We start from the raw sequence: 14,186 nt of genomic DNA on the forward strand, positions 1-14,186 counted from the left end.
TCGTATTACAATAAGGACACGCTTTATTCTACTTGTCAAAGGTGTAATATTTAATCGCGATTACTAAAATTCATCTGCCTGATTATTATTCGCTGTTCAATTGATCAGAGTACATCTTGAAGGAGTTTCTAAATCATGAGCAAAACTATTTAAATACTGAAAATAATATTGTCAATCATTTCTTTTTTTTTACGCAAACATTTTTATCGTCGACATTTGTCATTTTTTTCTCTCGTTCAAATTAAAATGAATTACTGTAGAATTCAATTTGTAGTATGATATTCTTTAAGGAACAATGAAATACGTTGAAATTGTCGTATTTTATCGATTATTTATGATTCTTTGTCACGATTATCAATTTTCTCATCGAATAAGACCACATTGTAGTATAAAAATACAAATTCTTATTAATAGAGATATTTACAAGTATGAAATAACACGTTCTTAGTTACAATATTATTGGGAAAAATGTCACTCCCAGTATATTTAGATTTGAATCAGTATGTTTTTTAAAATTTCAATTGTCTCTTTAATTACACAACAATGCTCCTCAGGAGTAACTGACATACGCGGAGCATTTTTTTTTTATGGAAACTTGACGAGAAAACTATGGAAACTTCCGGATGAAAACCGGAAATTGGCGTTGAAGCCCATTTTTTACGTTGGTGCAATCGTTCGATTCAAGTTTTTCCATAAAATTTTCGGTTTAACAGATACAACAAGAGATTTACGTTGATCTTCGCCTTACCGAATATATCCATTATCGGTGCTCCCTCAAATTGAAGCTTCAACAAATTTTGTATGTCGATATCAATTTTCTCCATCTCGATGCCCATGAATTTTCCTCTTATCGTAAAAATACCGTTGCTCTCTGTCGGACTGATCTCAAATAGAACATTTTTAAACTGGGATTGAGGTAGCCCATCGATTTCCAATAGAACACCTTTTTCGTGTAATTTTGCTGCTGAATATTTTAATGTTATCTTCGATTTTAGCTTCCCGTGGGTATTTTTTTGGAGAATTTTCACCGCCCAAAGGGATCTGCAAAATTTTGAAATAACATTTGATTTCGAAATTTATTCTCAGATACTTTCCAATTTACATTTTTTTTGGTCTTTTTATCGACGAAACCAACTTTTTCTACGTACCCTTTCCCTGTATGCAAGTTTTCTAAACACCGTTGAGTATATTCATTGTAGTAGTCGACCTGTTCCTGATAATATTTCGTTTTCTCTTGCAGTCTCTGTTTCGTTGCCCGCAGTGTTTGTAACTCTTTGTTTCTAACAACACGGTATCTTCCTTTGTTGCACAAATCCTTTGCCACTGCTGTCACGATACTTTGATATCCATCGTTTTGGGAAACCCATTTACCCAACTCCAATTTGTAGAGATACGCACGCAGTTGGACTTTACAGTCGTTAAGGGATGAGCTGCTGTTTGTCCGAATTTGAAGGACCATACCGAGTGGAGAAAAAAAAATTACCATTTAAAATAAATCATTTTCAGGCATAAAAATATGTTATCAGCCCGGAAAATTGGATCATACACGAGATATAAAATAAAGTTCGCTAGTTTTCTGACGTGAAAATAAAAATTAAAGAGTTTACGAGCCGAAAACAGGGAATGAGGCAAAAACGTTTTATTTTTTCTAACGATTTACCTGCGAGTTATGAGACTCAATGCGTTGGTCATTGAAGAGCATTTAGCGTCGTAAAGTCGCTCTTGTATCGGCGAGGAAGTAGCTTCGAGTGCTTCAACGAGGGTGTCGCCTTTTAAGAATTGCAAAACCGAAACCAACAACTCTTTAGTCTTGATGAAAAGTTTATTGAGATTTTGATCATCGCTCTCTGGGACTTCGAATTTGTTCGTAAGTACGAGACAGAGTTCAGTTTTTCCCATGCGAGCTATATTAGCTTCGCCCTTTGGATCGGCTGTGAAAAGAACCAGAACCACTTTCCATTATATCCATTTACGAAATTGAAGTTTTTTCGTCTCTGACATCCTGGTATTCGGGTATTTTTCAATTTCCTTGAGTCAAACAGGACTCGGAATTCTTCATGATTCGAGTACTTTTTTTAGCAAAGCAGCTTTGTCTTCAAAACAACGTTTCTGTGACTTGTATTTTTCATGATTTTTCAAAGATTTTCTTAAATTTTTAAAATAAAAAACAAAAGTATAATTTTTTATATTCTCGAAAATTGAACAATGAAAATGTGCAGCTAAATTATCAGCGGTCCTGCACGACTGATAAAAGGTCTTAAGGGTGAATGATACAAAAGTCGAAATAATTAGAAATTGATCAAATTTGGTGATAATGTTCTTCAACATCAAGTGCGAAAACACAAATTTTTTCAAAATTTTCTTCTGCTTAGTTATCAAGTAATTACGCATTAAAGCAGATTTCTTATGCCCGGAATGTATACCTATATATATGGAAACGCTATGCTTATACACGTGAATTTTAGTGATCAATTACTCGATAACTGTACAGAAGAAAAATCTTAAAAAATTTGTATTGTCAAATTTGGCACTAAAGAATATGTTCACCAAATTTTATAAAATTCTGATCATTTTGAATTTTTTTATGTTTTTAGCATGGTTTAGCATGGCAACATTGTATCGCCTGTGCAATATATCCTTAAATCCCACTATAGAAAAGTATGACTCCGTTGAAAATATTTTTTTTATGTTACTCACTTATGCCCAACAGAGAAGCGACGGTGGGCAGGCATTCGAGATCGTTCAATAACTCGTGCAAAGGATCATTCGGACCAGACACTATATCGGCACAATATTCCAGTACAAGAGAATGAGTGTCGCATATTTCCTGCAGAGATATGTAAATTTCGGGTTTATGTATCAAAGTCGCTTCGGTGTATTCATGGATACTGAAGTGTTCGTCGAGAGCCTCGATCTCGCAACAGGAACGAAAGAATTTCTTGAAACGCTCGTGACATTCGATGATAAAAGGGTTCAGGCACATCAGATGAGGCGCTTCTTCACCAAACTGAAAAAAATTTGTGGGATAAATTTCGAGACATTGTTTCTTTGCTATTCATAAATTGATTTCTCTGTCATCTCAAATTTTTCATAAAAAATCTATCATGCGAGGTGTACAAAAACTCTTACGCCTTTTTTCGAAGCTGCGAACTGCAATATTTTAGCGATACTGGCTAAATTTCTTCTCTGATCCGTGGAAAGCGATCGATCAATCGGTAACGTAATGATTTCGAAAGCATCAGGAGCGACGATCGCAGCATTGATGAAATGATAATATATGAGATTACCAACGACCTTGAGAATGTCCTTTTCCGGAGCTCTAGGGAATTTTTTGGACAACGTGTCGCTCAACACTTTGGCCATGTACAGCATTCCGTAAGGTATCAGGTCTCGTGATTCTGTTATTTTTTTAAGGAATACAAGTACCGTGTTTTGCAGCACTTCTATTCCCTTGGATAATCGTTTCCGAACTTGATCGTAACTCAAGGCTTGAGCTTGCGTTACTGAATATGGCAGATTCCTGTAAAATTTTTAGGTCAATCAAATTAATCGCAGTATTATAACTTTTCAAACGATATTTCAGCCGATTCGAACGAATCTTGTCTCTTACAGCGTCTCGCCAGTTTTCATCTCCAATTGATTGCGCCAACATTTGTAAATATCGACAGGATTTGTTTCGATACTGATACTTTTATCGGCTAAAACTTTTTCAATTATCGGTCCAAGGATTTGACGCAGGGCACTCTGACCGTTGAGTTGCCTCGCATAATTAACGACCATTTTTAATACGAGAGGATTTCCGGTTACAACTTCCGATGGTTTCTCGAATTTCGACCTGAAATCAGAGTTACTTATTAAAATAAATTCTTAAATAAAATGGATTATTATTTCCCATTATATCACGATGAAACTCACTTTATTTCTTCCTCCAGTGCCCGCCCAAACAGTTTCAGGAGCAAGTATTCCTCTCGTAAATTAGAACCGAAATTGTAAAGCGTGAAAATGACGTTTTGCAAAAACTTGTTAGTTTTGCTCTGCGGCAAACAAAGTAACAATTTCGACAAGTACATAGGATTTGTTTGTAACGCGTAGAATAAATGCTGATAACCTTCTAGCATCTTTCGTCCTTCTTTCGTCAAAGATTTCAATCCTTTTAATGTCACCATTTCCGATATTGAATTTTTTCGTGATCTGTTGCCACTTTTATCTTTAGCCAACAATTCAAGATTTTTTCCGTGAGCAATGACATCCTGGGAAATATTTCAGTTATTAAAAAAAAAACGAATTGATGCAATATTCACAGTTTGAGGCTGATTATTTTCTGCGTTTACTTTTACAGTTTCCTCAGCGAGTGTTGCTTTGGATAAAACTCATTAAATTTCTATTTAAAAAGACGTAAAAGACAAAATTGTTCACAACAAATTTTTTTAATGAAAATTGACGAAATTTTTCCGTTTTGCCTATTTCAACCATGTCATAAAGGAAATGAAACTGTCAGCTGAACGACTGATTGTTTTAAGATTTAGCAGTGACCTTTTGCTTCAAAATTTTGCAAAATGCTTCGATAACTGATAATTCTGAATCACACCGTAATTTTCAATCACAGTGAACTGAAACATACTCCAACATCTTATCATCCATAATCTTTAATATTTTGAGATAATCTTACTTGAAGCGTGATTCTATTTTGTATGAGCAGCCCAATTTTGATATCCATTTCGTCCAACTGTTGCGAAAGTTTTTGATTGTGTCTTATGGTCTGGACGACGTCATTTTTGAGTTGTTGCAATTGGAGATCTTTGTCGTAATCCTCGGCATTAAAATTGAGAATATGGGAAAAGTGACGAACAACAGGAAACGGTGGCATTTCCAATCGGAGTAGTGCATGGAAAGCGCGTCTTGCGGTTCGTCCTCGCCACAAGGCTTGTATTTTGATTATTTTATCTTCGTGTTGTTGATAAAAATCAAAAGTGTTTTGATATTTGTTTTTCACGCGTCTGTAGTGCAAATTTTTCTTAGGATATCGTCTAAATCTGGTTTCCAATATTTTCGCAAAAATTTTCCGCGTCAAAACGCCTCGCCACCACGCTTGAATTTTAACGATTTTGTCGATATTATCGTGGAAATGGGTAAATCGTGATGCAATTTTTTGCCGTAACAAATATCCTCGTGCAATCGCTTGTAACTTGACGATCATTCGTTCATCGAACATAGCATCTTCACGATCGCTCTCTTCCGTTTCAATGTCCTTAATGATGTTCTCGATATCTTCCTTCGTGACGTAAAGACTCTCGGAAATGTTTCTCGGTGATTCCCAAGTGTAACTGCAATTTTCTAAATTGAGAAATGATTCATTACCCTCAGGGGTTACGTATTTAACATAAGGATAGTCATAATGGGCTCTCTTATGATCGCTCAAATTTTTTAATCGCGTAAAGTATTCGGATTGCTGCTCTTCCGGTATTCCGAGTCCCGCAGCTTCGAGACACTCCAAAGTCGATTGAGGATCGTTATTCTGTAATGCTGTGTTGATGTTCGATAGCAGCGTGCACGCTGTTTGTACTTGCTCGGCTTCACTAGCGACGAACTGAACCACGTTCTCCACGTCTTGGAGCCACAATTCAGAGCCCATTTCGTCTTTTTCATTCAAGCATATTTTAAACATCTTCAAATAAAGCGAGACATCGCTTGATGAAATCGGCGTTTGCAATTTAAGCGATTCATTGTTTAATGCAAACATCAAATCATCACGATTGTTCATCAGTACTGATCGGTTCAACTGCTCCAAAGCGATAAGAATCTCGTTGTCTTTGCTGCATTTTTGATTAACGACATCAACGCATTCCTGAATATCGATGTAATTCAACAAAGTACAATTTTCTTTAGCGAATTTTTTGTCAGAACGAACGGCGACCAAAGCTCTATAATACTTCACTTTGTTTTCAGGCTCCAATTCCATTATGTGAGCTTCCGGATCGGAAAGTGCTTCGTATGTCAACTCAGGATCGCCGGTATCAACAGCTTTCGTAATGTAGGCAATTGCTGACAAAACTCGAATACTGACGACAATGTCACTGTACGATAAATCGTTTTTAGATTCAGCGCGATCGACCTTCATCTCAGAGTAATAAAGCGGCAGAGCGAAATTATCCACGTAATCGTTAAGCCCCAAATTCCCACTCGTCAGTGCTTCTATGAATGTTTCGTAGCAACCTTGTTCTAATGCATCGTTTAACAAGTTAACGACAATTTGTCGGTTATTCGTTTTTTCTGCAATCTCATTCGCAACGTTGATTCTTTCTTGAATGAATTCTTGACAGTGACGATAATTTTCCATGCATTCGTCCTCAAGCTCCGATTTCAATGTGGTCAATTCCTCTTTATAGAATTTCGCATTGTCAGGATAAATGTTTTGAATTTGCAGAGTTGGTGTAGAGATCGCAGCAATGAATTTTTGTTGAGAAAGGTCCAAACATTTGATAATATTCTTTAACGCGTATTGAGCATTTACGTTATTTATATGTCCCTGAATTTCTGCTGGTGTTAGCAATTCGTCATACGCATCCGGTACGTAACTATCGTTGAGTGATCGATTCATAGCTGCTTGAGTTTTCATCTCTTTCGCCTCTTTCAACGCTTCGTGATAATACGTCGCATGTTCCGGTACCACATTCTGCAAACGTGCTGCAACGTTTTGTAAATTTTCAAGAACTCCCGATGAATCGTACGACGAAAGAGACTGGTTGATCGCTATCGTAGCTGCGTGTAATGCTGCTGTATCTCCTGCCATACAGCTTGTCATGAGGCCACCAATTTTTTGGAATGCAGGCATTTCTATTCCATACTTTTTCAATTCTTTGCTGACAGCATCAATCTCAGCATCTGGAAAATTAAAAAAGTACAAATCATTGGCATTTGCTTCAGAAATAACAGCTAAAATTTTGTTTTTGTATATTTGTTACCTGTGAAATTGACTTTGCCATACAAATCTTGAATCTGCGGTGCTCTTCCGAGTTTAAACAAATGTGTACTCAATGCATGAATGCAATAAATTACGCGAGGCATATTTTTTTTGTCATAGATATCCGTCGTTTCCGGTTGGAAAGTCTGCAAAAATGATACTTTCGAATAACAGAAAATTTTTGTAAATCTTATGCTAAGAAAATATTATTCAATATTTTTCAATAAAGATCAGTTTCAATTTGCAGTTGCTACGTACGAGTGCGACGAATTCTAGTTCGTTGGTTCTTATTGACTGTTGTCTCGAATAGAAAAAAAGACAAAACATGCCAATTGACATGTACAGAATAATTTATTATTGACCTGCATAACTTCATGCAGGTAAAGCCATTTTAGCTCTAATTTGTGAGGCGAATGAAATTTTTTTACTCATTTATGTAGCATATATTGTCAAGATATTCCTAGTATCCGATAGAAAATGGGAAAAAATTGCTTTGGAAGATGTCAAATTTTAATGAATTCTTTGAATCAATAGTTTTTATCAAGTACTAAATCCAAGCATTTGTAAGTGAAAAAAAAAAATACCAGTGGTAATTGCATCGTTTTCAAGCACTTTAAAAAGTGATTTATATTGTCTGTGTGACGAAATTGCAAACCAGCTGCTTCGTATCGCTGCTGTCGAGCATCATAAATTTTGTTCAGAGGCAGCATCTTAGGATCCATGAAATGAGCCAATTTTGCCAAATACACCCCATTACGTAGATTTTCTTCAAGCTCCGTAGTTGGCGGGAGTTTTTCTTTTAAGCAAGCTTCCATCCAACTATGAGTGCATAAATGACCAATTAATATCTTTGCACCATGCCCTACAGCATATTTTTAAATTATTCATGATTTCAATTTACATTTTCTGAAATAATTATCATTGATATAGGATCACCGATGTTTGCATGAGTTAATAAAAATGTTAAATGCAATGTGGAATTCACAATCTTTTTTGCTCAGAAAAAACATGGAATGTTTTGTTCTATATTTTGAAAGAGATACCAAATTGTATATATCGTTGCGTATATACATTTTTTTATATGCTTTGCAATTGATAAAAAAAAAACAAGTTTGAAAGTTTACAGAAATTGTGATCACAATGAAACAAAATCGATAATGTTGACAGTAAAATTTTTGGAGGGAAGACGTACTTTTTTGCTTCTTCCAAATGACAAAGGTACTCATAAGCCATCATCTTTTGTCTTTGTTGGTCCATTTCCTCGGCAGATTGACGGGCATCGTTTGCTGATAAAATATTTATTTGATACTTTAATACTTGTTGAGTATGCAAGTGATTCGGGGAATCTGATCATCGTAAATTATTGGGCGATAAGAAATACACAAGGTAATAAAAAAAAAACAGCGAAAGCAAGGACGAAAACAATACTGTCAAAAGTTCACTTGATTGAATATTTTCTCAGTATTTCTTACAAATTTTTTTGTAAAAATACCAGACAAGTATTTACCCCCGGTGCAGGTCATTTTGGGACGCTCCAAAGTTCTCATCGTGTCAAATTTTTGACCGGCGAGCATCATTTTCGACCACGGTCTTTTCGACGGTTACATACAACACACATATCAAAACAAATACGTTATGTTCGGTTAAATTCAAACTTATCGGGATCGAGGTCCATGTGACAGGTGGCGTATCAATCGCCACGAAATGAAACTTTAGTAGAAAGTTTACCTCCACGAACTTGGCTGAGAGTTTTGTATGTATCGTAGCTCGATTTAAAAAATTTATAAAACGGAGTGCGGAATAGTAGCGGTGAAATTCTGTTTGATCGTTAGTGAGTCCACAATATCCGAAATAAATAAATACTTTCAAACAGTTTAAATTGTTTTGTCGATTGAAACAAAAATATGATTGTATACTCGAGATACAAAAATGAACGTTCTGTTACCATCTCTGTATAATTATGATAATTTTTATTGTTGTTATTCCACCTCGTTCACGCATGTTTTTTTCTTTCTTTTCCTACGATTTGAAGGTGGTTTCAGAAGCTGCTTATTTCATACCGTAGACTGACACTGACAGTTCGTCGTGTACTATACAAATGACAGGCAATATTCAAACGACGTGAAAGAAAACACAAATCCGTCGAAATGATCGCGAAAACCGTTTCAATTTGTTTAGCAATAAAATATTTATAATCAACCTAGGCCGTCACATTTCAGCGTAATTCTTACACAAAAACTAATTGTAGTAACGTTAAAAGACATCGAGTACTTGTTTTTGTTGTATTGATTTTCGGTAATATTTGTATGCTTGCTTGATTTTATTTTTATAGGAGGCTTCGATTAAATTTGAAATTGTAACGAGATAAGTATTTTCACACATACAGTGAAAAATATTTAGTGCACTCGAAACAACTGAAGATACGTCAAGATGTGGGAAGCAGGATTCGGTACGGTGATTCTGCCGACTGTTTCGACACTCGTTGTTTTTGTTATTACGGTAAATCTAGTGAAATATTTAATGTGCGATTCTCATCTGCAATTAAGAGACGTTTCTAAAGAGCACAACTGGACTACTATAGCAGGCAACAATAAGGTAATTTTTCTTGATTTGCTACTTCAAATATATTATTCAATAACCAAACACCTTTAAGACACTCAATCACCATAATTGTGATGAAAAAAATTGCAATTGACCTTCTGATTTGGGATACAATAAAATCTATTTCATATGAAAAATTGGTACTAAAGTTTGTACGCCAGAATTTCACAAATAATTAATATTGTGACTCGATTCTATTTGTAATTGCTAAAATTATTTCTATACATCTATTTTTTTGGTTTACTTATGTCTTATTTTCAGTCTATGCATTATTAACTGAATTCATTTTAACTGAACATTAGAAAACGAAACAAAGTTTCAGTACTTTTGATTAATGTAAAATTCAATGGCGCTTAAGGCAAAAAGCTCACAACGAAAGTTTTACAACGAGAATTCAATTCCAAGTTCAACCCTTGACATTAAATTTTTTTTACAAGTTATATTAGAATCTGAAATATTTTTCTTTCATTTTGATTTTTTTCTCACCATTTCATGGACTTTGAAAACTTTGAACACATACTTGTACACAGATGAATCTCAAAATTTGAGATAATTGTATTTTCATGAGTTTATTCACGTTATAGGCTCATTACTGCAGTATTTGCGAAGCCCTAATTCTCAATATGGATGGTGTAGTTTGCGATTCATGCGGCGTTTGCTCAGACCGAGGTTGTATAAAAATTGCAGACAAGAGCTTGAAATGTAAAGCCATAACTTTATCACATGACGAACCCATGAAACATCATTGGGTGAAAGGTAGAGCTGCTGGCCAACCCAAATGAATTCATTTTTCGTATAAACTTTTATCGTTGACTAACTCTCATCCTCCTTTTTGCATACATTTAATTTTGCTCCAAGCATGATATTAGTATTAATTACTGTATGAAATTATTATCTCCAACTTCGAGTTGACTGAATTTTCAAATGTTTTTTAGTTTCTATCGTTCCAGAAATTTTTTCAGACGAATTCCGTGACACAAATTCAGTCAACTTCATTCATGGAGAAAAATCCAAAGATATCTAAATTTGAATATTCTCCTCAGGTAATCTCCCACCTCTGGCAATGTGCGAAGTCTGCGATGATGAATGTGACGCTGAAGTTGGACTAGTGAATTATAGTTGTTGCTGGTGTCAACGCTCTGTCCACGAATCTTGTGTGTCACGAATTTCTTCGGCAAGTCTCAAATCTCGTTATTTACCTTTGGATTTTCAATTAATTCAATTTCAAATGACGAACAACGAGAAAGTAAAAATAATTTTGTTTTCAGGAATGCGATTTTGGGGAATTCAAGTTGATGATAATACCCCCGGGGAGTTTGGAAGTGGTGAACAAACGTAGCACGATGAGACGAAGATTGCGACTTCGATCGATCGTTCCCCCAGTTTGGCCCAATTGGAAGCCACTCATTATCGTTGGTACGGTTTATCAATGAAAACTAAAAACCGTAAGAGAATATCGCGTGAAAGTAATTTCTTGCAAGGAACGTAACCGAAACGCATGACAAACGAAAAGAGCATCGAGAGTGTAAAAAGTAAATGATGAAATAATGTGTAGCGAATCGGAAATCTGGGAACAACGATGGCGCTACAATTTTGTCGATGTTCCGACGTCTGGTGAATCCGGCACAAGTGGTTGATCTCTCGGAGCGCGATCCGGTGGCCGCTCTCGAATGGTGTCGTTTACTCGGCGAAAACCCTTGCAAAGTTCTCGTGGCTGGTGGCGACGGAACGGTCGCTTGGCTCCTCAACGCCATTCACAAACTTCGTCTGAAGGTAATTCAATAGCAAAGTCCCTCGAACGAAACAGGATAAATGTCATACGTCGTGAAATGTTTGCCAATATTGCACGCAAACGAAAGAACAAAACAAACGAACGAAAAAACCATTAACAGCCCGTGCCGTCGGTCGCGATCTTGCCACTCGGAACCGGAAATGATCTCTCGCGCGTCCTTGGATGGGGCAAAGGCTACTGCTCCGATCTCGAAGCCACGGAAATTTTGCATCGGGTACAAACAGCCCAACCCGTCAAATTGGACAGGTACCAATAAAAACTCTCCTTATCCATTTTAGACTTGCAATTCAGATTTTTGTTTACTCAACATCACTATTTCCGTTTTCTATTCTAGTTTGCTTGAATTTGTTAAGTAACGTAAGTTCGTGGAATACTAGAACAATGAGCTACCGATTACCTTTGTTGAGAACATTGAACGGTTGAAAATATTGGCAATAGATATTTTTGTGGCCGGATGCAGACACTTAAAATCGAAAAAATCTTCAAATATCCATATTTCATTTTTTTTATTACAAAAATCATGTAATATTACTTAAAGTGTATTTTTCAAGGTGGGCTGTGACGATAAAACCTGACACAAGGAGCCTAGGCTTCAGGGGCTCCCAGCAACGCCTCTTTATGTACAACTACATGAGCGTCGGCGTTGACGCCCAGGTCACCTTGAATTTTCATCGTACCAGGGAAAGTCGTTTTTATATCTTCAGTCACAGAATATTCAACAAGGTACAACGTAATTTGATGAACCATCAAGTTATTGCGGGCGTCAGGACGCTTTTCATTAACCGAGACCCTCTTTGCGAGTTCCACAAGCTCATTTCCATGTGACTCAAGCAACTACAATATCTTCAGATCATGTCGTTATGAAATTGCTTGACACGAAAAATTCTTCAATCGAAATTTTCCAGTCAAATCGCTATTTTCGTTGAAAACGACCAACTCCTTCGCTATAATGAAAACTTAAAGTCTCGCGTATCACAGAAAATGAGCATACGAAAATTAGAAAAATTTCAAATACTTTACAATTTCCCAACAAAATCTTCCAAATACAAAGTTTCTTTTCCATACCAATTATTTTCAGCATGAACGTTCGAGTATCTTATGAAAATTGAACCCAACACTTTTCATTTCAGCTGCTGTATCTTGGCTTTGGTACTCAGCAAGTCGTCGAGCGAGAATGCAAAGATCTGGACAAGAGAATTGAGGTTTACCTGGACGGCAAACAAATTGAACTTCCCTCGATAGAGAGCATCGTTATTTTGAACATTCCATATTGGGGTGCCGGAGTGAAGCTCTGGGACATGGGCCTCGAAGGTAGAAAACATAAATCGAGTTGAAATTGGAAAAAAAAATAGGAACGTTTATCACTATTTCCGAGGAATTGCAAACTTCCTTGGGCCTTCTATTCACAGATTTCATTTTATTGCTGCGAAAATTTACATTTTTCTACATAATACTGAAATAAAAATGCGCGGTTGTTTCTTGTTTCTGTATGTATGAATATTCCATCTCAACTGTCAAAAAAACTCGTAACTTTTCGCTCAAAAAAATATGGTTTTACCCGAATATTTTTTTCCGTATAAACAGGAACGGAAGGTGTTGGCGTGCAAAGTATCAGCGATGGAAAATTAGAAGTTGTGGCTATTTATTCGTCGTTTCACATTGCCCAGTTGCAAGTAGGACTTTCACAACCACACCGACTCGGTCAAGCACACACAGTCAAGGTAAATCAACTTGGATTTTTATGGTATTTTAGAAACGTTAACAACTCTTGAGGGCTCGCATACCACTTGAGTTTGCAAAACATCATTTTTATCCTCAAGCATTTGTCGTTGTCGATGTTCCTTGAATAATGAACGAAAGATGGCACTGAAGCATTTCGAATATCTGTTGCTATCTGAAAAAAATGTATCGTTCAATTCCTCATTGAGAATTTTCATAAAACAAAACGGCTAAGGAATTGACGTTTTTGTGCGATTGATAATGAGAATTTTAATATAAACCGATCTTATAAAAATCTGGACTTGTTAATTGAATTTTCTTAAACCATTCAGGTGAGGCTACTCGATTCCTGCGCCGTCCAAATTGACGGTGAGCCCTGGCACCAGAATCCCTGCGAGTTCATAATCACGTACTGCAATCAGGCTTCGATGCTGAGGTGTTTCGAGTGAAGAAATTGGTGCCAAAACAATCTGCAACAAGAATAATCATTAGTTCAGTTGACCTTAATGAAACGAAGCATTTTTCGCGCACTAAAAATTAATCCTTGATTCACTCGTGCCAAGAAAATTCCGCAAAGTCAAATTTTCAAGTTTGTTTTTTCCACTAAAACAATATCACGTGGCGTACTCGAAAATGGGTTCACGAATATCGCCGTACGTGTCGAATACCATTTCGTTAAAAAATCATTTGAAAAAACTTGCAATTTTCATCTCGATGAGGAATAATTTGAAAAACTTCCATAAAACATTCCAAAACCAAACATTTATTGCAACTTTTACAAATCATTCCGACGTGTGATCATAATTTAAAGCCAAAAAAATGTACTTAATTGATGCTTCCGAGATTTTACTCACCCTGAGCGACCTCAAATGTGCCTGTGCTACAGATATCACTTGTCTAGTCATTAAAACACATTTCGAAAAAATAGGGTGCTCATATATTCATCAATTAATCGTGTTTCGGTTTGCGCGTCGAAATTATCTACATGTTAAGTAAAAAACTAATTGAGAGGAATTTATTACACGATTTTTTCCTCCTTTGTGTACAGAACAAGCGGGAATAATAACTCGTAACACACATGATTTGGTTTCCACTTTCACTATTTTTTTTTAT

At 36.1% G+C, this 14,186-nt stretch overlaps 2 protein-coding genes across 3 annotated transcripts; one reads left to right on the forward strand and one right to left on the reverse strand.

Annotated features, from left to right (window-relative positions):
* Positions 1–64: 64 nt before the first annotated feature.
* On the reverse strand, positions 65–8,708 carry LOC122414328 (ras GTPase-activating-like protein IQGAP1). The gene is made up of 13 exons (XM_043425487.1): positions 8,690–8,708; positions 8,469–8,551; positions 8,154–8,247; positions 7,546–7,780; positions 6,963–7,107; positions 4,670–6,882; positions 3,916–4,250; positions 3,611–3,835; positions 3,130–3,520; positions 2,698–3,007; positions 1,661–1,931; positions 1,149–1,433; positions 65–1,041 (listed from the first exon to the last, which is right to left on the reverse strand). Exons 2-13 carry the CDS (start codon positions 8,536–8,538, stop codon positions 681–683), a joined length of 4,935 nt encoding a protein of 1,644 aa, XP_043281422.1. The 5' UTR covers positions 8,539–8,551; positions 8,690–8,708; the 3' UTR covers positions 65–680.
* A 314-nt stretch (positions 8,709–9,022) lies between these two features.
* On the forward strand, positions 9,023–14,155 carry Dgkepsilon (diacylglycerol kinase epsilon). Of its 2 annotated transcripts, none has more exons than XM_043425494.1 (11): positions 9,023–9,256; positions 9,348–9,556; positions 10,147–10,318; positions 10,606–10,736; positions 10,831–10,978; positions 11,118–11,335; positions 11,455–11,600; positions 11,906–12,077; positions 12,485–12,665; positions 12,939–13,075; positions 13,406–14,155. In XM_043425494.1, the coding sequence occupies exons 2-11, from the start codon at positions 9,392–9,394 to the stop codon at positions 13,520–13,522; spliced, it is 1,587 nt and encodes a 528-aa protein (XP_043281429.1). In that variant the 5' UTR covers positions 9,023–9,256; positions 9,348–9,391; the 3' UTR covers positions 13,523–14,155. The 2 variants fall into 2 exon arrangements, with proteins under 2 accessions (XP_043281429.1, XP_043281428.1); XM_043425493.1 differs by having other exon boundaries at positions 9,024–9,181; positions 9,294–9,556.
* Positions 14,156–14,186: the final 31 nt, after the last annotated feature.

This window comes from Venturia canescens, chromosome 8 (assembly GCF_019457755.1).
Source record: "Venturia canescens isolate UGA chromosome 8, ASM1945775v1, whole genome shotgun sequence".
NCBI lineage: Eukaryota > Metazoa > Arthropoda > Insecta > Hymenoptera > Ichneumonidae > Venturia > Venturia canescens.

What these genes read in the sequence shown, in the direction of transcription:
- LOC122414328 (XM_043425487.1), bottom strand. Translation starts at nt 8,538, where the DNA reads ATGATGCTCGCCGGTCAAAAATTTGACACGATGAGAACTTTGGAGCGT. An exon ending in AAAATAGAATCACGCTTCAA is followed by an intron (nt 4,251 to 4,669) that starts GTAAGATTATCT and finishes AATATTTCCCAG; the next exon opens with GATGTCATTGCTCACGGAAA. An exon ending in AACTTGCATACAGGGAAAGG is followed by an intron (nt 1,042 to 1,148) that starts GTACGTAGAAAA and finishes AAAATTTTGCAG; the next exon opens with ATCCCTTTGGGCGGTGAAAA.
- Dgkepsilon (XM_043425494.1), top strand. Translation starts at nt 9,392, where the DNA reads ATGTGGGAAGCAGGATTCGGTACGGTGATTCTGCCGACTGTTTCGACA. An exon ending in TTCACAAACTTCGTCTGAAG is followed by an intron (nt 11,336 to 11,454) that starts GTAATTCAATAG and finishes AACCATTAACAG; the next exon opens with CCCGTGCCGTCGGTCGCGAT. An exon ending in CAACCCGTCAAATTGGACAG is followed by an intron (nt 11,601 to 11,905) that starts GTACCAATAAAA and finishes GTATTTTTCAAG; the next exon opens with GTGGGCTGTGACGATAAAAC.